Genomic DNA, 27,504 nt, shown 5'->3' on the forward strand with positions numbered 1-27,504 from the left:
TCACTTTTTGCACCACTGCTTGCGTGCGGCAAGACCTTTTAGAAAAAGTATAGCTCAAAGCTTGCACAGGAGGTCATTAGAAATATTTTATTTAAAAACATCTGCTATAAAACACACATTTACACATCGCCAACTTGAGACCGATTAGCTGGCCAGACTGGATTTATATTAATGATGAATGGAAGAGAGATCACATGAAGAAAATCAGACATTAAAGATTGAATTCGATATTTTACTGTGTTTCATGCTGATAGAAAAGCAGTTCACATCTGTTAAAATGGAATGGCATCCACAATGAGAAAGGTAATGCTTTCAAAAGTGAACAATCACGACCTATTTTTCAGGGATTTCTGATGGACCTAAGATACCAATCCATAGGAGGTAAGATGGAAAGAGTCATTTTGTTTTTAACTTGAAAAAAAAAAAATTAAAAACAAAGACAACAAGTAACAGAAGATAAATCCTTAAAATATCTAATGATAAAACACAGGATGACAAGAGTTCAAGAATGCTCATTTCATAAGTGTATGTGTGTAACAATCACACATGGAATCTATTTCTTATGCTGTATAAAACATTGTTCTCCATTTAAATCATAAAAATAAAACATTTATTTACATTTAATCAACCCTATCTACACGAAATCACGACAGATCTAAAATGTGTTTCGATTTTCTCTACAAATAAAGAGTGCGTTCTCCACTACAGCTAGAACTGGGAGTCGAGGTCCCGGCTTCGGCTGGAGAGTGAGAGAGGTGTTTTCCTGAAGTAAAAATCCAAACTGTGGTGCTCGTCATCAGTCCGTGTTTACGTCCATATCTTTGGTGTAGTCTGACATTTACACTCTTGTCTTTTCTTTGATCCAGCCGCGGAATTTGGTGACCGTTGTGTAGATGCCTGGTTTGTTTCTGCGAGCGCAGCCGTCACCCCAGCTCACGACTCCTGCCAGGAACATACGACTTCCAGACGGACTGGACAGAGGACCGCCAGAGTCGCCCTGAAACGGGAAAACATGCTTATCTCAACATGAAAATTTAAAACGGTTTGATTTCTAGGTACTATTTAATTTGTTGATTGATAAAATATTTAAATTTGTATGAAAAAGTTTGGACAGCCCCGGGTAAAATTGAAATGCTGCTGATTGACCAAGTAAAAATTATAGAACCACTGCAGCAAATAAGACATTAAAATTCCTTCTTTGAATGTTTGTGCTCTGTAACTTTTCTATATTAATAGCACTAATTGTGGGTCTAAAGATTGAAGCTTCTCTAAAGTCAGCATGACGTAAATCTCATTTGGCAGATCTCGCAGCTTGAAAACACTTTTTGAAGCCACATAAGAATCTCATCTTGATACAGAATATTTAACTAACTTGAAGATCACTTGAAGTTTTGAGATATCTTTAGGTTGTCCTGCACATTTTTTCAGATTTTTCCAAAGATGTTTAATGACCAGCAGACTTAGGGCCACTCTAAAAGCTTCAGCCTCCCTCTTTTGAAGTAGTTAATGCTGAATTTTGAGACCCGGTTTGGATATTTTCAGTTTCCCTTTCTAGACTGACGGCAGGACTTTTGTATCCGAAATCTGCTGATGTTTACTTGAATGAATTCTTCCCTCTATCTGTGCAAAGTCACTGACTGTCACACATCGTCAAAGCAGAATATTTCCACCTCCATGCGTAACAGCTGGCCAGGTGTTCTTTTCATTCTTTTTGAACGTCATCTGTCCACGGCACTCTGGCTTATTCAGACCTTTGCAATTTTCAGACATTAACTTTTGTAATGATGTTACTCAGGTTTTCTCTGGATGACTCCTCCACGTCGCTTCTGTATCTGCATCAGTGCTGCACCACTGCTCCTGTATCACTTGCACCTTCTTCTGCCTCCTTTGCAGTCAAATGGGGGTTTTGCTTTTTCTATCTGCCCAGCAGATAAGTAGCTAAAAAAACCAGTTGTTTTCATATTCTAGATCGTGTCTTACCTTCCACAGTTACAGCTAACTGACATTCTTATGACATGCTGGAAATTATAGGGACTTATTTTTATTTTAAAGCTGAAGGAAAAATGCAATTAACCCCGAGGCGGCCACACTTTTTATCTGTTGAAAACGAGAGAAATGAAGAAAGAATGAAAGAAAGCAACAGCATGGAGCTCAAGGAGTGTTTATTACCTGACAAGCATCGACTCCTCCGCTCAGCACTCCAGCACACAGCATCCGAGAGGTAATCTGCCCTCCCATTAAATCGTTACACACCGAGTGGTTTATGATTCGGACCTGGGCCTTTTGGAGCACCGTTGCAGCAAATCCTAAAATCACAAACACACAACAGTCACATGGAGCTTTTTGTGATTCAAATTAGTGATATTATGCTTCCAGTAATGGCAGGACGTCAAGTGAGAAAGGTATTGTTTCTACTGGCGGGTCCACAGTAATGTTGCATGGTGTGAATTAGTGACAGAGAATCACCAAAAAACCAACAACCACTAAATCAACACCAAACCAGATTAATCTGACCTCCAACTGACATGACTAAATCATAAATTAAAAATAAGAAATTTAGTCAGTTCGCTGATCATCATGAATAAATCAAAAATCAACCAACCAACATATTGCAGTGTGTTTTTATAGCCATCTATCATCTGTGTGCCTGATGCATTTGAATTCATTCATGCCAGTATCTAAATCCCCCAAAATTTATATTTCTATCTGCTAATTCTGCAATAATTGCAATAAACCTTCTTGTTTAAGTTAGGGTCTCAGGGTTCGTTTATTGTTGGTGGGTACTCACCTCCTTCTCGAGTGGCCCCCCACCCTGTGATCCACACAGTGTGGCTGGTTGGGAAATTGTGTTGGGGAGCCGGCAAGCAGATGGGCCTGATGTAGTCGGAGTAGGTGACGGGACTGTCCAGCTCCATCAGGGCGATGTCATTGTCAAAGTTGTGTGCGTTGTAATTGGGGTGGGATATGACCTGCTTCAGGTTCCTCTTCACGACAGTGCTGCCAACGTTACGCTGCATGTGGAGGCCGAAGTAAGCTTCCCAAGTGCCGGGCTGGGAGTATCTGAAGCAAAGCAGAGTTCATTCTCAATGTTAGGTAATATATAATTAACAAGCATGTGATTAGAGGATATTTATGAAACCACGTTTAAGGTCTGTTTGTTTACCGGTATAGTTAAGAGTGAGATTGGCTGTCAGACTGCTTCAAAAGTAAACTGAATGTTCAAAAGCATTTATTAAAAGGTACTTTATTTATTTATTACCCTGACACCACAGCAGAATACAATATGTGCTATGTAAATACCTAAAATATCAACATTTTCTTTTTGACAGCTCAAATTTTTCCTACTGTGTTAATAAAGAAACACAGTCTAAAAAATGCATCCACATCTTGTGCTGCGGGCCTGGAAGGGTTTCATGTGTACTAAATAATTCACACACACATGCGAGCATTGTGTTGTTAGTGAAAACACAGAGGCTTAATGTTTCACAACATGTTCACAGTGTCTCTCAACTCAAACTACTGAAGTCACAACTGGGTTGTTCAGAAGTACTTGAGGCCTTTCAAAGTGTTTATGGTTTCATTTTTTTTTTTATTCAAGACAAAACCATGTTATATAACACCAACAGATTTGTCATTTGTGTGTAAACATCAAATTCAACTATACTAGAAACTGTTCAAGGCCCTAAATAAACATAAAATATTTGAACTAACTTAGTAAGCACTTTTACAGTGTTTTTATTTGTTCAGAAATCCCTCTGAAATAATGCAGCCAGGATAAAAATACAGCTATGGAGGACCATAATGTCACTTTACTGTTGCACTCTTTTCTATTCCTCTGGATAAGAACATCTGCTAAATGTGAGTAAAAATGAAAATTGTATGATCACAAACCATCAAAAAGTGGGTGAGAACTAAATAGCTCTCACTTTATCTTATAAATTCTGACAGCGATGCGAGAATGAGTCACCATTTTTCCCATTTAACTGGAAAAAAACAACAACTGTAGTTGCCAGTGAGAACATAAAGCATGAAGTAGGACGCTACCTTGTCTGGTCGTTATCTTGCACGCAGTGAGCAGCAGTGACTACCCAGGTTGGACTGATGATGGACGCTCCGCACACGTGGCCGTACTTTTTGACGTGGAGGCTGACCTGCCAGGGAAACTCCCCTTCCTCTGCGTCCTGACCGCCCACGATACGTGTCGTCCTGAACATACTCCTCCCGCAGTCTGCGGAGAAAACCGTCAATCAGTCACAGAGCTGGCTTGTTGCAACTCGTTCATAAGTGGGCGGAAGATCACACCCATTTTCTCAAGAAGGCTAAACAATGCAGATGAAGATCTGACTGGTTTTTAAATCTCAGACATGCACCGGTTGGGGTTTTTGTTTGTGACGTACCGCAGTTGTCCTCGTCAGATCCGTCTTCGCAGTCCTGCTCGCCGTCACATTCTGGGTTCACTTTACTGATGCATTTGTTGTTTTTACATCTGTACGTCAGATCAGTGCATTGTATATCGGTCTCTGGGGAGAAGAGAAGACCAATCAAATCTAAAGCTACGAACCACATCCTGTATGACGTCCTCCACATTATTTATGTGGTCATCAAAACAGAATGATCTTTACACGAGTAAACACTTTACCCGAGCGGAAAACATGTGTTTGAAGATGGATTATCAGTAATCAGATGAGAATCTCCTTCGAGCTCTTCGGCTGCTGAATACACTTCCTCTACAACTGGTTACTAATTGTGTCTGTAATTATGTGCTTAGCAGGTAGTTTTTTGTTTGGTTTTAAAGTGCACACAAAGTGCCATATTATTGCAGAATAACAGTAGTCCACAGTCTTAATATTACCACCTGTCTTCACCTACTACACATCTCACTAATTCACAGGATTCTATCTAGTAAAACACAACCAAGTACAAAGCCTTCGCAACAAGGTGAGAGTTTGTCATATCAAGTGGGCACCTCCCTTCACCGGTGTTTCATCGAGTTCAGCCCAGAACACCTCAACATGCCGTCCCAGGATTAATCCACTCAATACCCACACCCTACCCCACCGCTCTACCTGTTCGACATCTAAACTAGAACGACTTTGGCAACATTATCTTTGCTCAAAGTCACAAGTTAATACCTGCAATACGTGACCACCAAGATTTTACCGGAGGTGTTTCCAAGGTTTTTGCAGAAACAGTGGTGATGAACATTAACAGTAAGACAGAACCAAAACAATAAATGTAGAATACAATCAAAGCAATTTTCTAAAAGAAGATGAAAATCTTTAAAGAGCCTCTGAGTTTTTAGATTATTGCTGTGGGCTAAGCTTGTTTTAGTAAGTCTAGTAGTGTGATCATTCATTTATACACAATAAATGATGTCATCCTAAAGGCTTTACAGATCGAGGAGTTTAGGTGTCAGATGAAATGCTTGGCTTTTCTGGCCAATTAAGATGCTTATTTGGAGATAATCTGGATTTAAAGAATATAATCCGTGATTTATGTCTGGAGATTTCTTTGTTGCAGTTTACAGGGAGAAAAATAAGTCTTACTCCTTCCACAGTCCAGTTCATCCGACCCGTCTCCACAGTCGTCCCTGCCATCACAGTGACTCTTCTTGGAAACACATTTATCATTCTTACACGTTATTTGTTCGGATTTACACCCACCTTAAAAACAAAAGAAACAAGTGTGAGAAAACTGATCCAAAGCCTTTCACTGCTCGTATGAAATGCGTCTCCTCCATCAGTGTCATTTGGCCTTACCACAGTCCATCTCATCCGTGCGGTCTCCACAGTCGTCTACGCCGTCACATTTCCAGAACATGGGCTTACACAGTCCATTTCTACAACTGATACTTTTTGAGCTGCACTCTGGAGGAAAACGGAAAATCGGAAATGACGACATATGTAACAATAAACACAAATAAAACCAATAGACCGAGTATCACGTGAGTAAATAGTACTTACTGCAGTTCAACTCATCGCTCATGTCTCCACAATCGTTCCATCCGTCGCACTTGAGCTCCGACTTAATGCAGCGCTGATTCTTGCACTGGAACTTCATCGGACAGGCTGTGGACAACAACGTCAACGTGAGAAACTGATGTCAAGAAATATTCACGATCTGCGAGAGACAGAGTCACTTACGGTTTTTGACGTCAATGGCCTGAAACTCTGCCTCGAAGCCTCGGTCCACGTAGGAGGAATCGGAGAAGAACACCACATTCATTGTGTTTGTGTTGCTGGATTCTGTCACCGTCCCGTCAGGCTGATCTCCACACAGTCTGAGGAGGACATGTACAAGCACTGACACAACTGCCCATCTGTCATGTAAACCGCATCCGTTTTTTTTTAAAATTTTATATATATATATGCACAAAGAAACACTCACTTCTTTCCGTTCACCTTCACGTAGTCTTTGTGACAGCCCTTCTTGTTTTCCTGCCCGGGCTCAGACAAGAAGAACTTTTTGAAGGTCACTTTCACCGCCTTATCCTTTGAGACCTTCATGATTAAAAGAAATGAGTAAAAACTATGAGAAATGGTGGCCACAGAGGAGCATCACAGAACAGAAACATGTGTGACACATATGACATGTGATGTGTCAATTAGATGCCCACATCTCACCTCGATGGACCACTGACATGTAGTGCTAGGAGGATAGTAATTTGGATAGTTGGGAGAAGAGAAGTTGCCTTCATCGCCCCTCAGCTGGCCACCGCATGTTGTGCCTGTTAAAATAATGATATGTGTTTGAACAGATATCAAACATTTATGACCAAAAAAAAAAAAGGCTCCAGTGAGCTTCAGTCGGGATGCACCCGTGCGTTAGATCCCTACCTGCACTTCCACGCCGAATTTGGGAGACTTTTGCTCTAAAACCAGGATAGTTCTGCCCTTCGTTTGTGGCCATCGTCACCAGCATGACATTCCCAGAGGACAGAAAGGTCAGAGGTTCACTGGGTGAGTAATAGCCGCACATCCTGTAGAAAACAGACAACATAAATGTACCACATTCACCGTTTACCGACATACACCAGGACGATACGGGACAGTCAATGCTGATGGGAGTTTTAGGATTGTTATGACAGTTGTCTTTGTTAATGACAAATAAAAATCCTCATTGGATCTTGATTTGAATCTTTGGCCCAAACAAAGTATTTACATCATATCTTAATCCTATGTTTTAATCACAGATGAATCCACTATATTCCTAAGAAAAAGTATCATCAATTTTTGTCACTTATGCATCTGTATGCTAAAGTTTGGACACCGCTGGGCATATTTCATATTATTCAGATTTATGAAGGGAAAATATATTTGAAAAAACAAATCCACCAGCAAACAGACATTAAAATAAATCTTTCTTCAAATATTCATGCATTTTTATTTTTTATTTCATGAACTTATAAAACAGAAAATATGAACAGTAATATTCAAGTTTGACCATGAGACTAAATCAAAACTTGATAGTTTACCCTCAGGCAGACTATCTGTGAAGTTAATGAGAAATTTAACTCATTTTTTACTGCCTTCTGCAGTAGTTGTATTTACACTTCAAAAATCAAGAAAAACGCTTTCATAAAACTGTAACTGAGGCAGTTATCCAGGGCAAGAATGACAAATATGATTAATCACATACTCGTCAAAGTTCTTCCTGCAGAGATCCAGATAGATTTCTGTCTGAATGTTGCTTTGCTGGTTTGGAACGAGCACATTCCTACATTTTCGGGTGACTTTCATCCAGATTTAAATGAAAATTAAATTTTTAAAGTGTAATAATTCTAGCACGAGTCTTAACCCCGACAATGTTGGGTAACTTTGGCTTCATGTGCAGTTCTATCAGAGGCACATCTGACCAGCAGAGGAGAGGGCCTTCCGAACAAGATGAATTCCTCTACATTAAACTTAAAAGCATACAGCATTTAAAATGAGCATTAAAATAAGAGTGTTGTAAACAGGAGAGGTATTTATCTGCAACTTACTCTTCCATAACCCGGCTCTCGATGGCCGCCAGGGAGTCGTAGATTTTGACAAAGTCGTTCTTGCAGTTCTCTTCCAGATTCATCGTATCGAAGTCGAGCTTGACGACGTAGCCGGGGTCGGCTCTCAGCTCCCACTGGATGAACGTGTTGGGAGGATAAGGACTGTTGGGGAAGCCGGGGGACTGGATCTGCTCCATTTGATTGATCTTTGCATGTTCTGAAAACTTTAAGACATCTAAGAGACAAACACTTGACATTTAGTGGTATTCACATTTGTAGGCCACTTTCACTGAGACAATATTTACTGTGCAAATGTAATGCAAATACATGACCCTATTGAGTTATTACCACTGTACTGAGTGGTCACAGCTAAATATAAACTAAAAATGGTTATTAAACTCTTTTAATCTGGCATTTCTAATTAAAAGTTATTATTGAAAAAAACGCATACCCAAATATAACCCGACATCATGTTTATCAGCCAGTTACAATATCGTTTTTTCTGAAGAATATAAATGACATAAATCCTATTTTTTGCCGAGTAGAAAGACCAGGCAGAATAATGTGGTGACAACAGACAATAATCACTAATGGTGAGGTAACACGTTATAAACCAGAACTACAGAATTAAATTGTCTGCGGTTCCTCTGTTGATAAATGATAAAAGCGAGCTGAGCACTTACTATTGAATGATGTTGAAAACAAGCGGGCGTCAAGTGCTGTGAGATCAAAAACAAAGAACACAGAAGTAAGATGATGATACTGACAACACAACAACAAAAACAAAACACATCCAGAGACAAGCTTAATAACCGACTCTGCAGCAAACCACCAGCAAAACTGCATTATTAATAATAAGGACTGAATGAGAAACAGCTTTGACTCTACCTGAAGACACCACATCTTCAAAGACCAGCGCGTTGCCAGGTCTGTGCAGGGCACGCTGATCTTTGTCCACCAGCTTGTCCATTGAAGTCATGACGCTGTCGACAGCGGTCTCCTGGCCGGCAGGCACTCTGAACTCAGACAGGTAGTAGGCAATGACGCTGCCTTCACTGCAGACACAATGATTAGACGTATAAACACAGAGCTGCTGTGTTCAAAGGTTCAGACAAAAACACGCGTGTTAATATATCAGGCCTTTAGAGGTTATATGTAAATACTGTGAGCCCCCTGTGCCCTGAGGGAATTTCTTCAAATTTGGCACAAATGTTCACGAAGACTAAAACAGGAACTGATTAGTTTTGTTGGTCAAGTCACTGTGACCTCATGTCCATCCATTTTCATTAAAACAATACATTAAAAAAAAAACAACAAAACGTTGACGGACTTTTGTGAAATTTGGCATAAACTTGGACTCAAGTGACAGAAGACTGATAATATTTTGACGGTCAAAGGACCAGTTTACTGTGACCTCGTGTACGTCTCAGGAATGCCTCGACTCTGGAGGTTAAATGTCACTTAACTGGTTGGTGCAGGCATACAATCGCAGAGCAGTAATTCCAGGCATTGTATAATTATGTCTTTGTGTTGATGACATGGGCTATATTGCCAAGGTATAGAAATGACCCTCTGGGTTTGCAATAAAGACTGAAATAAAACCCTAAAAGCAAACCAGATAACATTTGACATTTAAATAGCAGTGCATAAAGCGCAACTCTCTCAATTGGCTAATTTAATGATAAAAATGTTTAGGAAAAGTTTAAGAGTAAAATATAGAATAAATGGTAGCGTTGAGATTTACAGTACATCCACACAAAAAACACTAGATGACCTTTGATCTAATTTCAGTTTGATATGTGTTTGAGATATCCCTCCAACCAACACGGCAGAAACATGACACTCTTGGTCGTAGTAACAAGAAAATGTCACTTTGAATGACTTCGTGCTTCAGCTTCACTGCCGTACCTGAACGCCTGAACTGTAGAACCAACATAGTATTTGGCCAGCTGGGGACTTTTGGAGTAGATGGCTTTAAGCTGCAAGACATGAGATTAAAAATCACAACCGAGCATGAACGAAGGCTGCTCGAAAAGACAAACGCAGATGACGTGAGGCCGAGGCACGGCGGCGGTGTGGACTCACCTGAGACGCCACCTGCTTCGCCAGCACCTTAAACTCAGAGCTGTTGGAGTTCTCGTAGGCGTTGTCAAACGCCTGGTTGGTGATCCGCATGGAGCCGCTGTACATCTTCTTGACCCGGACATCTTTACGGACTTTAGGATCACATGGACAAGACTCAATATTAACACTGATACCCTTACTGCACTAGAGTTCATCCTATTTAATCTCCTTCTGTTATAGTGTTAATGCTGTAGATTTGGGCTTTCTTCACATGTTTTTGTAAAAAAAAAAATTCCCCTTCCATCTTTGATTTGGAAAGTTTTTTTGTTTTTTTTAAGTCCATAGGGAGCACTTCTTTCAAAAACATATCGCTTTCAAGGTTTCAGTTATTTGCATGTGGAAATAAACAAACAGATTAAAAGGTGCATTGAGATTTAACCTCCTGAAGAACATTTCCTGATCAAATCAAAATGTGTGTTTACCATATATACTTTCCTGATTTTATCACAGAGAGCTTAAAGGAGATGATGCTTTTTCTTTGTTGTACCAAAGAAGTCAGTCTTACTTATACTACCTGTTTGTTTGTTAACCAGATATTGCAAAAAGCTTGCAACAGATTGCTATGAAATACAGAAGAGTGCTAAGAAATAAGCCTTTAAATGTTGATATGATCATTTCTTTTGGACACATTTCTGAACAATGTGCAAAATGGTCTTTTTTTTTTTAACAGTTTTTTCTCCAACCATTGTAAAGCCCTGAGTGACAACAAATTCAAAACTTTACTTTTATTTAGAGTATTTGAAAGATGGAAACCAGATGCAACAAATTCAAACAAGGACTATGGAGTGGTGGAGAAGTTTTCTCAGTGTTCGGTCTGCAAAATATTTATTAACTCATATTTATGTCAAGTGTTCATCAACCTTGCCACTTAGCACTTCTCAACCTTGTATTTACTGTAAAAGTGATTTTCTTTTTACTTTGCAGTTGTGACATCTGTTCATCTTTGTCAGTTCACTCAGTCTGTAGCAGTGTTTATCATTGTGATTAGTTTTTTTTAAATTTTTTATTAAAGATTGCATTCTTTTTGATGGAAAAATAATGAACTCATCAGACTTGTCAAATATTTGTCTCTCTGTTGCACAACATGTCTCAGTTACAATGTCTCTGTATCTCTATTTTGTGACCTACGACCTCACTCAGTACTATCTACAAAACCAGACATATGAGAGGGAGTGGGAGTGACAGTCAACTGTTTGTAAGACTGTATAAAAGCTGGACTATGGAGGAGAGACTTTGAGCAATGCTGGACACCTTTCTTTGAGTGTACATGTGTTTTCTCCTTCTTGCAAGAATAAATGTGTCCGATATGTTTGATTTTGAATCCAGCCTCTGAGTAATTTTTCGAACACTTTTTCATTATGTATATTTATAATGTACATTTACTTATCAAAAGGGAAGAGGTACTTACAGTGGAAATGCCAGACCAGCAGTCCGGTCATAAGTGCAATAACAGCAGCAAAAACCACCACACCGATCACGGCCCCAATTTTCCCTGGACCCTTTTTCTTCTCAAGCTTTTTGTTATCTGATGCTTGCAGGAACTGGACCGAGGCGTCCCAGTCTTTGTCCTGGAAGACAGACAGATAAACAGTTATGAAGATCAATAAATAAGACTGAAGTATCTATATTAAGCCTCATCAAAATATGATTTCCAACTACGGAGGATGAAGACATTTATGGACAAAGCTTTTCCCCGGGGAGGCTCCTTTACTGGCACATTTGATTTTGTTTGTTTGTTTTTTATGAGAGAATAAAAGAGGCTGTTTTTTTCTCTGCCTGAGTGTTCAGCTGAAGATCAGTGACAACAGCAGACAGCAGGTAGGTACATGTGCATTTTCAGAATATCCCTGCCTGCGGTGACCTACAGAGTTCATTACAGGAAGTGTTCAACGTCGGTCTGAAATGTGACAAAATGCTTTCCTCTGAAAAAAAAAAGTTGCTACATTTGATCACATGATTTTCATTCAAAGTCTGCAAATACAAACCAGAGAGGACAGTTTCAGTGTCTGGTGCGGTTAATGGATTAGAAAGTAACATTATGCATGAGTCACAGTCTCCTGAAGGAGGTAAGACAGAGGGGGGAGGGAGGACAAAGGTTTCACAATGTAAAATCCTGTCAAACCTGCTGGGAGCAAACCACTCAGGGGCAACAAGTTTCTGTGAGCGCTCACTGAAGTGAAGAGTGCAGCGTAAAAACTGGACAACTTTACCGGCCACCAAAAGGAGTTCAGAGAAGCTGTGGGATGTTTCAGGAAACATCACTATGAGTTTATACACGTCACAATGACAATTACAAGGTGCTTAATGGAAGCTCAACTGCAATGCAAAACTATGACACCATTAACTGTTTCCAAATCGAGCACAACTTTCTCTGTTTAAACTGACTGCCAATAATTAATTACGCTTCACCTGAGAGGCCACAAATTAAAGTGCTTTAACAGAAGAGATTTGCAAGAGCAGGCTTCACTTTTATTAATTCAAATTATAATTTTCAAAGCATAATATGAATCATTTTTTGTCAGAGTGTGTGGTGAAGATATTAACTATAATTTTCCTGTGCATGACTTCTTTATCAAGTAAATGCTAGCTGCATGCAGTCACTTCCTGAGATGTGTGGTTTAAAAAAAAAAAAAAAAATTAAACACTTCCTATGTAACAGAAATAGAGTCAGAATGGAAAAAGACAAAAAAAAATAAAATGACATAGCACCCCTTTGCCTTACCAAGATTAAGTAGACTGGGCAACAAATAATTTACAAAATAATTAGAAATATGATCTTCATGCCACTCAAAACTATGAATATTAACTCTTGACGAAGAACAGAATGAGGAGAAAATCTTGCATGAGCACATAATCAAGTGTCCATACGGTTTAATCAATATGATTATATTAACACCTAATTTTCTGTAACAGCAACTTTCTTGTTATTCTTGTGGACAATAAAATTGTAAATATTAATGTAAATCGGGCAATCATTGCTTTAAATGGCTTCTCTATCAATGACAGTAACTTCTCGGATATACTCCATTCTTCTGGGACTGAAGGGCCTTTTCCACATCATACCTTGTATTTAATCACCATACTGCGATGCTGTGGAGTAATTTGGACTGGATGTTAGTACACATGGTAGAAGGACTCAAGTAAACAAGTCACACAGGGTGGAGGAACCTGGAGGAATTCAGGCAGCAGCTCCACCGTAGCTGCCTGCTTTCTGAAGATCTACATCGATGAAGATCCCCAAATGTTTTCATGTCAAACATGCTTGAGAGATGCACTTAAACATCACTATTTAATACATAGTTCATCAACAATTTTGAGTGAGTTTGAAGGTTGACAGATTTTTTTTTAAAGTATTATTTACCGTGTTCTGCAGATGGGATGGTGACAATTAATATTTCATTGAAATAACTTAAAAATCAAGCACCAGAGGAAAGGAGCATAGTATGTGCAGCCTCTGAGGGCTCATTCGTAGGATATCCACAAAAAAACCCCACTGCTTTCTCACTTTTCTTACTTGAAAGAAGAAGAAAAAAAAGATCTGACTTTGGGGATTGTGCAGCCTCAGAGGAGAAGAATCAAAAAGGTTACACGTGGCTTTTTTCCTTTCTTTCTTCTATGACAGTAAGGAGAGTAAAAGCATTCCCAACAGAACCAAAACGAGCTGCCGGCACAGCCGCTAATCGGCACAGAGCCAGAAGCTTGGCAAAGAAATGAAAGCTGCTTCTAAGCGTTGCCTTTCTTCTTCTCGTAGTTACATACTGAATGTCTTTAGGCAAACCAGTGTGTTTGGTGATAAGAGAGGCTGACATCCCCGCCAGTATGTCTGCACCCTGTGTGGAAGTGCCGTATTTCATTTCAACCTGCTGCAGGAAGATTCATCAACATGCAACAACGTCAGGTGAAGCGAATGAAAGTCACCACCCAAACAAACATGAGGAAACAGTTCCACCGCCTCAAGTGTCTTACCGAGTTTGGAGCGTATCTCAGTCCACTGTCCATGTAGTCCATCAGGGGTCAGTACCTGAACCACACGCAAGAGATGAAAACCCAAAATCTCTCCCCCCCTCTCCTCTTCTTCTTGGTAATCTCTCTTGACTTGTACTTGGCGCGTACAGGGAGTTTTTCGGAGGGGAACCTGCAGGCCTGATCGGAAACAGATGAGTCCTGTGTTTGTCCGTTCAACCCGAGACCAAACAAATACAAATAAATATCTCCGGTGGGTTTTTTTTTTAAAAAGAAGAAGACTCCTCTCCGGCCGAAATGAACACTAATGTCTACCTGACCGGGATATGTCGTCTACCTGCGTGACTCCGACGGAGCGACGATGAAACAGCGGGTGAAAAACAACAAGCCTTTTCCTGTAACTTCAGGTTTCTGTGGGCGTGTCTCCACGCCTTACCTGAAGCCACTTCCCGTTTACCGGCCACAGGTGAGACCAGCTGTTAATGTGAAATAAATAAGCAGTATCCGCTCGATTATAATAGTGAAAGTAACACAAGTTTACAATTTGTTAATGTAGGCCACATATTGTATACCAAAGCAGAGGAATAGGTTTACCTATCTACAGCAGGATCAGGGTTCAGGTAGCTATTTATGTCATTTAGAAACACCACTGAATCCTGGCAGGATCACCTACTAATGTCAACCATGGCTATAGTTTAATCTGGGCACAGGTTCAATGGCATTAAAATAAAACAGCTCTTTTTATCTCGTGAAATAATCAGATAGGGAGGGTTCCTCCTGGCCTATTTTTAGTATCAGTCATGTGATCTTATGTGGGCATGTCTGTGAATGACTCAGTATCTGAATCATTTCTATTTTTTCCTATTGTGAGCCAGAAGTTTCTGTTTAAGAAAACACATACTTCCCCGGACAGAAACCAACCGGTTGATATTAAATTAATCAATATTTCCAGTTTCAATGCTTTTCACAAACCTTATTAATCTGCTGGACACAAGCACAATGTACTCTGTATAGAAAGAATACGGCAACGCACAATGTTCACGAACATCCATCAAAAAACTATTTGAAATGATGATTAAACAAAACAAAAACCTAAATCATCTTTTAATCCACACCCACCGCCTTGAGATAATGCAGAGCAATTTTGTTTTAGAAAATAATTTTTTTCTAGTTTCTTTTTTTTATTGCCCCCTATCATATCAAATCAACTAGATAGATAGCTTAATTCTTAGTTTTAGTACAAAAACAATGGTCCCTTAAATTTCTTAATTTATTCATCCATCCATCCACCCATAAAAAACCGACACATCCATTTGTAAGTTGTGAAGTTTATTGATGTGTATCCCCCTTGTAACCATAAATCTGTTTCCATTGGCGTCACTTTTTCTTTTTTTTTTTAATCACTAATATGCATATTATATTAGTTCCCAGTCCCCTCCCACAATCAAGCAGGCAGTTACAAGATTGAAGCTGTTTGGGTGCATAGTGAGACAGTCACATACAGAGATACTGTCACAGGAAGAGAAAAAAATAGAAAACAAGAAAACAAACTTAAAAATATATATATCATATCATTTCATATAAGAACAATGCACACCACAGGTAATCCTCTGGGAAAAAAGCCATGATTGCAACATCAACTATACAGGCATACAAAGACAATACTAAGATAGAGAGAGAAAAGATGATTCTAGGATTCAGTTCACTTGTTTGTGTCATTCTCTACCTGTAAAAATACACAAGTTTGCTCTTTTTTTTTTTTTTCCAGAAACGAGCTCTCCAAGCCGTGTCTTTCTGTGTGTCTCTGTCTGCCTGCACAGCCCTCCAGCTCCAAATTGTCTTCACGTGGCTTTGATCCAGGGCTGGCCCAAGCTTTTGTGGGTATCCAAATCCCCAAAATTCGCATTGCAAAAATTGTTAGAATTCCCTCAAATTAGTACCAAACAAAATGATCCCCCAAATGAGGTGTGTTTGGGTTCAGAAAAAACTTCATCCATTGTTCGGGACTTTCTAGTGATCTCAGAATTACGTACAGCACCCCTAAACCCCCGCAGTTCATTTGGGGGCTAATGGTGCATGATTATTTTGTTCATGGGCCGGCCCTGTTTCGATCTGTCACACTGTTCCACACTTTATGACCAGAAAAGCCAGCTGTAAGGTGTGTCCATCAATCTTAAAAAATGGTTTTCAATGTAGCTTCACTGCTACTGCGTGGTATTTGCGTCATACAATTTGTGCAAAAAATAACAAACAACCCCGACTCAAAAGAACCCAAACACTTGTCAGTTTGTGGCATGTCATCGCCCGTTGTCACAATGTATGTGACACGACATTAAAATCAAGGCCTAAAGGGAACCTCTCAGATACATAGTTTGGAAAAAAGCTTCCACAATACATTCAACTATGCAATACATGTCAATAGGTTTTATTTTATCTACTGATTTCTACAGATTCCCCAACAGTTAAATGGTTGTGTTTGTGCGTGTATGGGTGGGAGGGAATATCTTATCACATTCACATAGTAAGGGTTCAGAGTAGGTTTTGTGTGACGTGTTTGAGCTGGGGGCCTGTGCACACCTTCCCCGACGCTTTCTTACAGTGTGCCTGCAAAGAATCATGATCACCATGCTGAGCACCCTAAACCAACTCATAACCTCTTCCCTGGGAAAAAAAAAAAAGGTGGAATAAAAACATCTACTCTTATATATATATATATATTTAAATCGTATATGTATATTTTGTCTGTTATCATAACAAAGAACAGAAAGTAAATAATTCATGATTTCCTTTTTTTCTCATTTGTTGTCTCACTAAACATTTTAATTGGTACAAAGAACCTTCATATACAAGCAATCTATTGAGAGGAAAAAGAGCAAAATAAAATACCAATTCTTTTTGAGAAAACCATCAGAAACTGCATGGATGACACTTGCAGGATGGAAAACAAAAGCGTCGTGTCTGGTATGCTGGTTTGACGATGGCTACTCAAAAATGTTAATATTTTGTTTGATTTGCTTTTACTTAAAAAAAAAATAAAGAAATGTCTGAAGAAATGTTATACATCTTGATCTGAGATAGCTGTATTGATAATCACAAATAAATCTGCAGAATCACATTTTCCTTTATGCAAATTGGCAGATACATCATCTTTTCAAAAGAAACATGATCAAAAAGAGCTCTATAGTACAATAGTAGCAGTAGTAGAAGTAGTAGCATTATTTAAGGATTGCTTTGAACAAACCAGTAAATGGAGTTTGGATGTATGCAAATGAGTTTAACAATAGCATCATGTGTTATTGGTCAGTAGTATGTTCCCCCTCGGTTGCCATCCTCGCTCCACAGCGCCCCCGTGTAGGCTCTGGTTAGATCTGCATCTGTTCCAGGTATTTGTAGGTGGGGTTCTCGTAGCCGTGGTTCTGCATCTTGTTGAGGTGCCGTTCCTCCGGTGTCAGCATGGGGTCGACCTGTGAGACAGACACAGCACGTATAAAGGACGACCTGAACAAGGGCAGGGCGCACGATCACTCTTCTCATGAAGGTACAACATGCTGCGTGTGCCATATGCAAATGCTGCAGGGACTAGAATCTAATTTGCTTTGCATCTACTCACGCTCTATTTACATACAACCTGATAATTTAATACAAAATCTGACCCGCGGAATAAGAAGGGCAGCAGTTCATTCAGAGCACTGATATGCGTGTGGTTTACATCTACACAGGTGGCTTACCTCCACGATGCCGTGGCTGATGGTGCCGTATTGCCTTTTCCTTAAAAGCACCAGGCTGATCACGATCACGGTTGCTATGGCCACCGCGATCACCAGCAAGCCAATCAGTGCGCTGCTCCCGAAGCCGAAGTCCTCTCCCAGGGGGCGGTAGGACTCCTAGCAGGCAGAACGAGTAAGCGGGAGACAGAGAGAGCAGTGAGGAGATGATACATGCAAACACGGCTGCACACTGACGCTGTAAAAAGAGAAACAACAACGTTTTTAATGCAGTAATAATGAAGACACTGTACTCATGTACTAATTGCCTGAGTAGACACTTCAATTTTTATCATGCTCTTAAAGGGCAGTTTTAGATAGCGCTCCCATTCAGCCATCTAAACATATATGTAACATTTTAAAAGGAATTTCCAGCACTTGTCGACATCATTTATTTGCTTATCTTGATTCCCGCTCTGACCAGTAACCCAGAATCACATTAACATTTAGCAACTTCTGCAATTTGGAAACCTACTGACACGAACTTATTCTTGTGTTTTCTGCTGCTTCTTTAACATGCACATAGAGAACGCACCTCACACTAAACAAACCAGCGTCTGCGCATGAATGCAGCAGCGCTTAAGCTGCAACAGAAGTGGATCTGGTGTGCTGCACAGTTCGCTTCGATAGCTTCTGGTTGACAGCGTTGACTTTTCGTCAGACTCAAAGTAAACTGTTAGAAGTGTCTGATATTAATTTGAAATCTTTTAGGAAAGCTTTGTTGGCATTACTTTCCCCAATCGAAACAATAAGATCGATACAGTAGTTCTTGCTGGAAGCTGTGCTCCCAAATCTCAACAGAAGAGGTGCTGAGTAAATTGTCATCCTGATCAATAGTAATAATGGAACAATATGATTAGCCTCTCTGTTGACTCGTATGATAATTTCCCCTTCATTTTCCCTTCCTTCCCTTTAAAATACAAAGAAAAATAAGAGAAACAACCGACTTTGACGACTAAAATTAAATTCTTCTACTCCTCACATTAACTGTATTTTGATTTTCCAAGCAGGGATGGTGAAAAATGTCAATTTTACAGATTAACCTTCACTGAAGTTGCTTTGAAAATATGAAAATAAATTGACTGCTATTTTTGACTTCAAATTCTAATGTTATGCTGCGTGTAAAACCACAGTGTATCAGGGACAGCATCCCTTTTGGCAGAGGATCTGTATGACATGATTGACTGGTGAATGGTGTGTACACATTCATGCAACGTGTATTTGAGGAGGATTGTGTGACATCTTTCCCAATTCGGTATACACATACAACCACGGTCACCGACAACGTCATGACGTAATCTGGCACATATGACACACACTAATCATATGTGAACAGCCGTTGGGGAATTTTTTTTTGACTGCTCATTTACACACATAAACTGAGCACACGCAGTTTGTGTGGCTTCACATTCATCGTATGAATTGAGATTTTTCAATGTGTACATTCAGATACATTCACATAAGAAACATGCACACATGCAGAACAACCAAAATACAGAACAGAAAACTTAAAAAAAAACAAATATCAGAAATGGGATTAGGAATCTGTTCCTACAGCAGTGTTGTTTTTCTTCTTCTTCTTTTTTTTTTTTTACACAGTTATCAGCTGCAGGACTGGTATCTTTGCACACTCCCACACTCCCTCCTTCTTTCATCTTCTCCCCGCTACTTGTAACTACAGTTCCCCAGAGAGCCCTGTGGAGGACACTGCTATACTCACCAGGTCACCATCATGCATAACGCTGACTCTCTCTGCACTGTAAACCACTTCTTTAACATCCAGTGACTCATCAATCACCTGTCAACACAGACAGGGGAGCCCAGGTTACAGTCACCACAATGTGTGTGTCAGATCGTATGTGTGAGAGAGAGAGAGAGAGAGAGAGAGAGAGAGAGAGAGAGAGAGATGGGCAGCCGGAAAGAGAGAGAGAGAGAGGGTGTGAATGTGCAGCGAAGTAAACTGTAAGGATTATCTGGGTCTGGGTGATGATACACTTGGAGCTGTCTTGTACAAACTGAAAGGAGAGAGGGAGGGGGGTTGCAAGCATCAACAACAGACTTTCCTTCTGGGCACACAGTTAGCAAGTCTTCCTAAACATACTGTCAGCCGCTCATTACTGAGAGCTCTAATCTGAAGAAAAAGCGCTGTGAGTGGAAGTGGTTGTGTTCAGGAGGCAGAAACAGAATCTGCTGTTTGTCGAGACAGAGCAGTCCAGAGTCTGTTGATCACAGAACAGAATCCAAGGTCGACATTTCGGATGTCGCCACCATTTGTTATCTTTAAACCTGAGATTGCTCTGTCTTAGAAATCTAGCATTCCCAAAAACAAAAAGCTTGCATGACTCATGTTCACACGCACAAATACACAGCATTGCAGTTGGTGTTGGATTAGCATGCGAAACACAGCACACATTCAGCGGCCAAGCGTCGTTTGAAAATCCATGAAGAGGACTGGTGTGTCTGCCAAAGAAAAGTAACATGCAATGACTGCCGAACAAAGTGTGGAGCTGATCTGAATGAGGGTCGGTTGGCAGAAGCCAAGCATAGACACGCAAATAGCCCAGTGTGAGATATCTGTAACTATGACAACATAGTTACTGGAATAATCTGTCTCATTAAAAACTGAACTTCAGAGAGCTATGTCAAAGCGCTATGTGTACACATTAATTTAAATCATCAGCACAATGGCCTCGAACTGCGGTCACGGCGATGACATTTAACTTTCAGTGTCTTTACAGAAATTCTCCAGTGCCTTGCTTTGAACAATGCTGCACTCAGTTCAGGTGTTGAAAAAGTCAGAGTTAAAAACACTTTGAGGCACAAACAGATAGATGAACTGAAAATGAAGCTCTTACCACATTTTCGCTGATCTTGGGTTTGCTGTTGATGATTCTCTCCTCAGCGCCTATCAGACCGTCTAAACCAGACATGGCGGAGCCTGAAGGAGGTGAAGGAGCACAGTCAGTAACAGCAGATTAGCACAAACAAACAAGCAAACAAACAAACAAACAGGAATGGTGGTGGACAGCTGCACACAGATATCCAGCTCTTCACTTCACAACTGTCACATTGGTCTCCAGTAGGGACAACAATGGCCTTTCTTCCATTCAGCACAGTGTGAGCACTGTGAACATGACTCTGACCTTCTACAAAGGCCCTCTCAAAGTGCTGTTTTGCATATAGCTGAGTTTCTCTCCACACAATCAGCTCCATGCTCTCACTAAATGAAACTACACAAAAACATTACCTGCCATTTTGCATCCCTCACTTATCTCATCACTGCAGTTCATCTACAAATCTTCAAATTGTGAGACTGACAGTTTGGAAATACAGTCGACGTATTACGTAGTACAAGCGTCTGTTCATTGCCTTCTGCTGCTACTAATCAGCCAATGGCAGATTCTTACATTTAATACAATTGCCTTTGGATTAAGTGAGGAACAATGATGTGCATTACGTTTACAAGCACCACTCAGCTGAGTGACCTCAGAGACCCTGGCAGGGCATGTCATCAGATGGTACCGCAGCGTGCACACAGTGTCGCAGACAGACAGCACAGAGCACCATAGGAGGGACCTCTGTGAGAACAATGTGACCTCTCATTTTCATAGATCTGAGTGAGTGTTGAAACAATTAGTACATTATGTGGTCTGTCAATCAGCAGAGTATAAACTGGCAATTGATCTTTTGAATGATTTATCGAGCCACTGTGGGAAATACTCGCTGGGTCAGAAGAATAACAGATATTCTATCTGATTTGGGTTCATTGTTTTCAACGACTAATTCATTTGAGGGTGGAGTATTGGCATACCCGTTGAGAAAATTATCCTAAATTGGTGCGCAGGTTTAATTCTGCAAAATAAAACAGCAGGGGAGGTTGCAAAAAAAAAAAAAATAAATAAAAAAATCAACACATAATCTAGCTTCAACAATTAAAAGGGATATCACAAGATCACAAGGTTAATCGCATATCAGACACGATGTGATGTGCATAATCCCTGTCTCTGGTCTTCGGGGACAAGTTACGCCAATTCAGATTGTACTGAGTCAGACAGGGACACTAAATGTCACAGCTACTATCACAAAGAGGGCTACTAATGAGGAGAATGAGTGTGTGGGTGGTGCGACAATTAAGCAAGGTGCTTTGACAAATGTACCGCAGACGGGATGACAGTAAACAAACGACCGAGGAGTCTCTGAGAGGCTGTGACCTTTCTCTGCCAGACATGCTTTTCAGCATGAAGTGATAATCCTAGTGAGATGTAAAGCATAAGAGCAGCTGAGATCGAACCACGCTGCCCATGTGAATCATCAAAATAAAAATAAAATTAACAACCAGATGGCTTCTTATAAAACAGAAATGGTGGTAGAGAGAGGGATTCAAACTGTATCAAAGGGAAAGAAAAAGAGGAACAGTGGAACAAAATAGTGGATGGAAATGGCTTGGGAAATAGGGGAGGGGCAGAAAAACAAGACGCAACAGAGGCACCAACCTTTCTTGAAGGCACGTGGGGAGTCTGATAGATCGCCTTGGCATTAGAAATGTGCAACAGAAAAAAAGGAGATCAGAAAAGGGGAAGGAGAGAAGAGAGAAAACTCAAGTAAGAAGAGAAAAGGCAGGATTATCAAGCTGTGTTAATTGATTAGGAAAAGAGTTCAGCAGGGAAGAGTCCGAAAATAAATTTGAGAGATAACCAAAAAAGGGAGCCATTTCAGAGTTGGCGAGCTCTCTAAGCCCTCTCGGCTGTTGGCATATAAATGAAATGTTCCCTGGGAATCTACTTGTAATTTGCCTGCCATCTCGCTGAAAGCTTTCCATCCCTCACTTTTTTCTCTCCTTGAGGATTCAATCTTTTGTTTGGCACAAATGTGACAAAGAATAGAACGATAACTGCTCATTTTTTCCCCAAGCTTTTGGCTCTATCTCAGAACCAAAGCCTGAGGCTTTGTGCTTTCATCAGAACTTCAGTGGTGCTGGGTTGACGGCTGGACTACAGGGAAATGTGCAGGCACAGATAAGTCCCGACCCGTGGCTACACAGCGCATTAGCATCAACATAAAACACACTGAAAACCTACTCTGTCTCAGTGCTACAGTTCTGGCGTGCATCGTCACCAGTGTCTTTCAGAAAGACTTGTTGCGTATGACCTATTGTTCTCCACACAGCCGCAGTACTGCTCATGATGCTGCTCATGATCTGTGTCTGAGGCCGGAGCTGCTCACCCTCTGGCTCTGAACGAGATCCCAAGGATGTGACCTGGATGGGCCGGTAGGGTTTGCCCTCGGCCACGGGGACTTCCACACTCTCCTCTGATGATACGGTGACATCTGGCTGTGACTCGGAGATGGACGACAGGAACTGGTCCATGTCGGCTTTCTGCTCCTGGAGTAGCTCGTCTGCAGAAAAAAGGGCAGAGTATGACACGGCCTTTACAGAATTTCTCCTGTGCAAAATGAGTTTCTCAGATTACTGTTGCTGCTGAAAAGACATCTGCTCCCATTTCTGCTAACTACCAATTAGTATTTTTCTGAGAGCTATTTTCCGTGTAAATCTGCACATCTCCCAACAGGACTCTGCACGGTGAAAGCTGTGACCCAGTTCTGTCAATGCACCCGCTCCACTTTAATCTGTGCAGCAACACCAGGCTTAATAAAGCAGAGGTAACAAAAGAAAATAATGAAATGTACTAAACATTACCTGCCACCTTTATATGCAATTGTAAAAACAAGGCTTGGTTATTGCTATTATTATCATTATTAGTATTAAATTCCACTCCACAAATTGATACCGTGTAAAAAAGAGAATATTTTTTTCTCTGTCTCTTCTGAGATAGCTATACACAGATCAGGTTCCCTTTGTGCATTTGGAAAAAAAATTCAGGTCTCCAGTTCCACTCAGATCCACAAATACATGCCGTGTTTAAGTGTTGGTGGAAATCTGGGACTTGGCATATAATTTCAGTGTGAAAGATGTTTTTTTTTTAAATACACAGAGTAACTCTTTACCCCTCAAATAGAACACATATCTTTGCCACTTCTAGACTCAATACAGTAGCCTATAAAAGTAAATATATGGTTTGAATGAGTCACTGCTTGGTGATGGACTTGTTCTTCTGCTGGAGGACAGTCAGTCCAGGCAAAAAGCAGCTGAACTCATTTCGATGGGGGAACAAACCTCGACACAACACCTGTTGCCTCCCGTATTTGTGTTTGTTTTGTCAGTTCGCAACAGATACAAGAAAAAAGTTGATGCATTGGTTTTGATCTGTTAGGCACATTCATGAATTCTATCACTGTTTTTATTTCAGGACCACACCGTCTCTCCTCCAAGCTGCTCGTCGTTTTTTGACTGAACACGACTCACCAATTTCATCCTGAATCTCTTCGGCCACGTAAGGGACTTTGTAGAGCAGAGATAGACTCTGGTTCATCCTCTCCTCGATCACCCGCAGGTGGGTCATCACCTGAGAGTGGAAAAATAGTAAACTTTGTCAAATTAGTCAAACTGTTCCTCTGTGTGGGGTTGATGTGATCTTGGATGATTTAAATCTAATGTAAATTCCCAAATGTTGTCTTCCAAATGAAGACAGCAATGGAGATATCATATGGTACAGAAAAGCAAAAAATTTTTTTATCGTGGAGAATAATAATTTTGTTTTAGATAAGAAAACTAAAATGATAAATAGATTATTTAAAAGGTAATTAATATCAAGGCAGGAATCCATTCATGTAAATTATTACTATATTAATCCAGTAACAATTCAGAACAGATTACTGTTCAACTGTTAGTATAACATCACCATCTCACCAGTATTTATTTAAAATCTCCAGAAAATGTACGCTTATCCCAGAAAATCCCTTTTCACTGCCACTGACGAGTTTTGTCACCTAATAGTATCACATATTACAGTCTTGGAGATTTGCACAGAGAAGCTGGTGTCACAACGGCATGTGAGGGGATTAAAATTAATCTTCAGAAGCAGGTGTCAGCAGGAAAAGAAGATACAATCCAATCAAAAAGAAGGAGACAAAGGCATCAAGGGAGGATAAGGACAGAGATGACAACAACACAGCAGATAATTAAGACAAAAGTAGAAGCAGACAGGATTTCTTGTTATGTGTGTAAAAGCTTGATTACATTTTTTGCTCAGTAAGCAACATAACCCATTACCATAATGCCCCATGTGCAATAAAACGGCTAGAAACATGTTTATCATTAATTGTATAACCACTCTCAATTTAAGAAATTACAAAGGTACAAATCTTCGAGTTTGTTCTCTAACTGAAAGGCAGAAAGCTGTTCTCTGCCCAGCGTTTACAAGTACAAACAGGAGAGCGCTGTTGATGTTCACAGATTTAAACAGAACTGTCACAGGAGTAGCAGAAGTGAGCTTCCTGGGAGAGAGCATATTTCTTAAGATGAACTCAGACTTACTTACAGCCAGCCAACTTGCAGACATAAAACAAGTTGCTGCGTGTAATGTTCAAATCGGTTTCGAAGCTCTGAACTGACTTGACAGGATCTACTGCATGTCAGCCCCAATGATCACCACCATTTCACAAGTTGTCTGAAAAGATACAAAACTTTCTGTATCCCAAAAGAATTTGCCACTTGCTACCAATATTTACACCAGCAATATGACGTTTAGAGAGAAGAAATATTTCCATAATTTTGCAGCCAAAGTGGGTGGAATTAAATTAAAAGCTGCCACTGACAAAGCTGACCAGCTCTTGGCAGGTAACTGGTGTTTATTTCCCACTATGATGATTGACTGCTTTAATCTTCCATTCACGGCTGCAGTGCACCAGAGCCAGCTACAGATGGCAATAATGCACCTTTCCCATTAAAGGCATGCTGCAGCCCCTGTGGCAACCTTCCTGTCGATGTCTGACAAACAATCCACATTATAAATATACTACAGGTCCCAGAGTTGGAATAGCAATTTGGCTGCAAAAAGGAACCTCATCGAAGCCAGACAGGGGAGGCTTTTATAGAAAACAGAATAACCCTGATCCCTAAAGTCACGTAACACAGTTCTATAGGACACGGAAAGACTGCTATTCACAAGGGATTCTTTTATAATGCACCCTTAAGTCAGAAATTCACAAATAAGGAGAGTTGCACAAACTGAAAAAACAGATTTGAACTTGCTGCTGAGTGAAAAATACAGTAAAAGAGGAACTAGGCTTGACAAATAAGCACTGTGACAACACAGTCTGGCTTCTCATGACTGAGCACAAAGGTTCACTACCTCCCAGATCCCGTGATTTATCTAAATGGTAACAGTACAGTCCTTTTTTCCTCGTCTTCATTACGTTGTTTTATCCATTTGTTGAGTTATCTGTGATGGTGAAGGATAACTAAAAAATGGTGTTGAAGGGCACCGACACACACAGGCGAGCACATCTAACAGAAGAGCTTCCAACCAAATCCCCGTGCAGTGGCTCAGAGTCCAGCGTTACACAAGACCTGCGCAATGTTAATCTTTGGCTAAGGCTTAAGTGAATGAAGCGCCCGCCCGCCCTTCATCAGACGAGCCTTCTCACTCCTCCTGGCCTGCGGCGAAACACACGCTCTTTCTACCTCCTACACACTTAGAAAAGGGCAGAGAGGAGCAGGCTGAGGCATCATTATCCCTCCCCTGTCTGAGCAGGAATAGGAGGAGTGTGAGATGTTGGAGTGGCTCAGCACGAGGTTTTAGATTTATTGACAGAGTCTCCGATGCGGTACGTCCTCACTGTTAAAACTAGCTGCAAAAACCTTCAAATATTGGTGGGCATCAACTGACCAAATTGAACTAAATAGATATCAAACATTACACTTTGATCAATGAGTAATTGGATTAATCAAATGTGATTAGTTTCACAAAAATACCAAACATTTGCTGTGTCTAGCTCCTTAAATGTGGAGATTTTATGCTTTTCTCTCATTGCAAATTGAATATTTGGGATTTTTTTTTGACTGCCAAAAGAACAAAACAAGCAACACAAAGATGGCACTTTAGACCCTGTGATTGGCATTTCCTATTAGTCTAATGAGGTGAAGAAACACTGACCTGTGACTTCATCTGAGCAGCCTTCTCCGGATCCACAGCCAGAACGTGCTGATAGTGGCGGATGGTGTGCTGGCGGTCCTTGTTTTCAGCACGGACGTACCTTCTCAGGGCTTGCAGGATGCGGTGGGGCTGAAGGGGACACGGAGCGGGAAGATGCAGGTTGGTTAGAAGTGTTGGATGTTACAATATGCCCTTATAACCATTTCTGTACAATATTTACAGTTTGATTAATTAAAATGATGCAATATTTCTGTGTTGGTTATAAGCGGCATGACAGAATGCTCTTTTCTGAACTGGTACCGATTGATAGTTTTTCCTCTTGTTTAATATCTATCAGACGAATAAAGTTGAATGTGACGCTTATTGCTCTCAAAAGATTCAAATTTTGTCCGATTCAGGTTTGTTTGATTTTAGATAATAAACCTCAAAATGACTGGATATGACTAAACCCACTTAGTTCACAGCAACTCATCAGACATTTGTAACTTAAGACCAAAAAAATAGCAGCATCACACAACAGATGATATTACAAATTTTGGGGGTGTATAAAATTGCCAGTCAGGCAATATGATTACTTTTGAAATGAGTATAAAATATAAAATATTTATTTCATTCC

At 40.3% G+C, this 27,504-nt stretch overlaps 2 protein-coding genes across 6 annotated transcripts in view; both read right to left on the bottom strand.

Moving 5' to 3' along the window:
- Positions 1-73: 73 nt before the first annotated feature.
- Positions 74-14,312, bottom strand: st14a (ST14 transmembrane serine protease matriptase a). The gene is made up of 19 exons (XM_069720988.1): positions 14,072-14,312; positions 11,514-11,673; positions 10,067-10,197; positions 9,890-9,960; positions 8,870-9,036; positions 8,665-8,700; positions 7,982-8,216; positions 6,837-6,979; positions 6,624-6,727; positions 6,388-6,500; positions 6,144-6,280; positions 5,964-6,068; positions 5,760-5,867; positions 5,547-5,663; positions 4,398-4,520; positions 4,045-4,228; positions 2,789-3,060; positions 2,170-2,306; positions 74-997 (listed from the first exon to the last, which is right to left on the bottom strand). Exons 1-19 carry the CDS (start codon positions 14,111-14,113, stop codon positions 839-841), a joined length of 2,544 nt encoding a protein of 847 aa, XP_069577089.1. The 5' UTR covers positions 14,114-14,312; the 3' UTR covers positions 74-838.
- A 1,068-nt stretch (positions 14,313-15,380) lies between these two features.
- The window catches only part of aplp2 (amyloid beta (A4) precursor-like protein 2), a 51,882-nt gene continuing 39,758 nt past the window's right edge, over positions 15,381-27,504 (bottom strand). For 2 of the 5 annotated variants that reach the window (XM_069720997.1, XM_069720993.1), the window contains 8 exons: positions 26,889-27,017; positions 24,197-24,296; positions 23,056-23,229; positions 22,326-22,361; positions 20,688-20,770; positions 19,553-19,630; positions 17,797-17,952; positions 15,381-17,532 (listed from right to left, as the gene is read on the bottom strand). In XM_069720997.1, coding sequence (XP_069577098.1) covers positions 17,431-17,532; positions 17,797-17,952; positions 19,553-19,630; positions 20,688-20,770; positions 22,326-22,361; positions 23,056-23,229; positions 24,197-24,296; positions 26,889-27,017 — 858 coding nt within the window. In that variant the 3' untranslated portion in view covers positions 15,381-17,430. The remainder of the gene's footprint in view (positions 17,533-17,796; positions 17,953-19,552; positions 19,631-20,687; positions 20,771-22,325; positions 22,362-23,055; positions 23,230-24,196; positions 24,297-26,888; positions 27,018-27,504) is intronic. The other 3 variants (XM_069720995.1, XM_069720994.1, XM_069720996.1) reach the window with 3 other exon arrangements.

Source organism: Brachyistius frenatus, unplaced genomic scaffold (assembly GCF_029030835.1).
Source record: "Brachyistius frenatus isolate BFR_SWC_R1_liver_20210118 unplaced genomic scaffold, ASM2903083v1 Contig_254, whole genome shotgun sequence".
In the NCBI taxonomy this organism is placed as follows: domain Eukaryota; kingdom Metazoa; phylum Chordata; class Actinopteri; family Embiotocidae; genus Brachyistius; species Brachyistius frenatus.

Coding starts and splice junctions, on each gene's coding strand:
- st14a (XM_069720988.1), bottom strand. CDS start 14,113: ATGGACTACATGGACAGTGGACTGAGATACGCTCCAAACTCG. Junction 11,674..14,071: donor TGAGATACGCTCCAAACTCG/GTAAGACACTTG, acceptor TCTGTCTTCCAG/GACAAAGACTGGGACGCCTC. Junction 9,037..9,889: donor TCTACAGTTCAGGCGTTCAG/GTACGGCAGTGA, acceptor TTGTGTCTGCAG/TGAAGGCAGCGTCATTGCCT.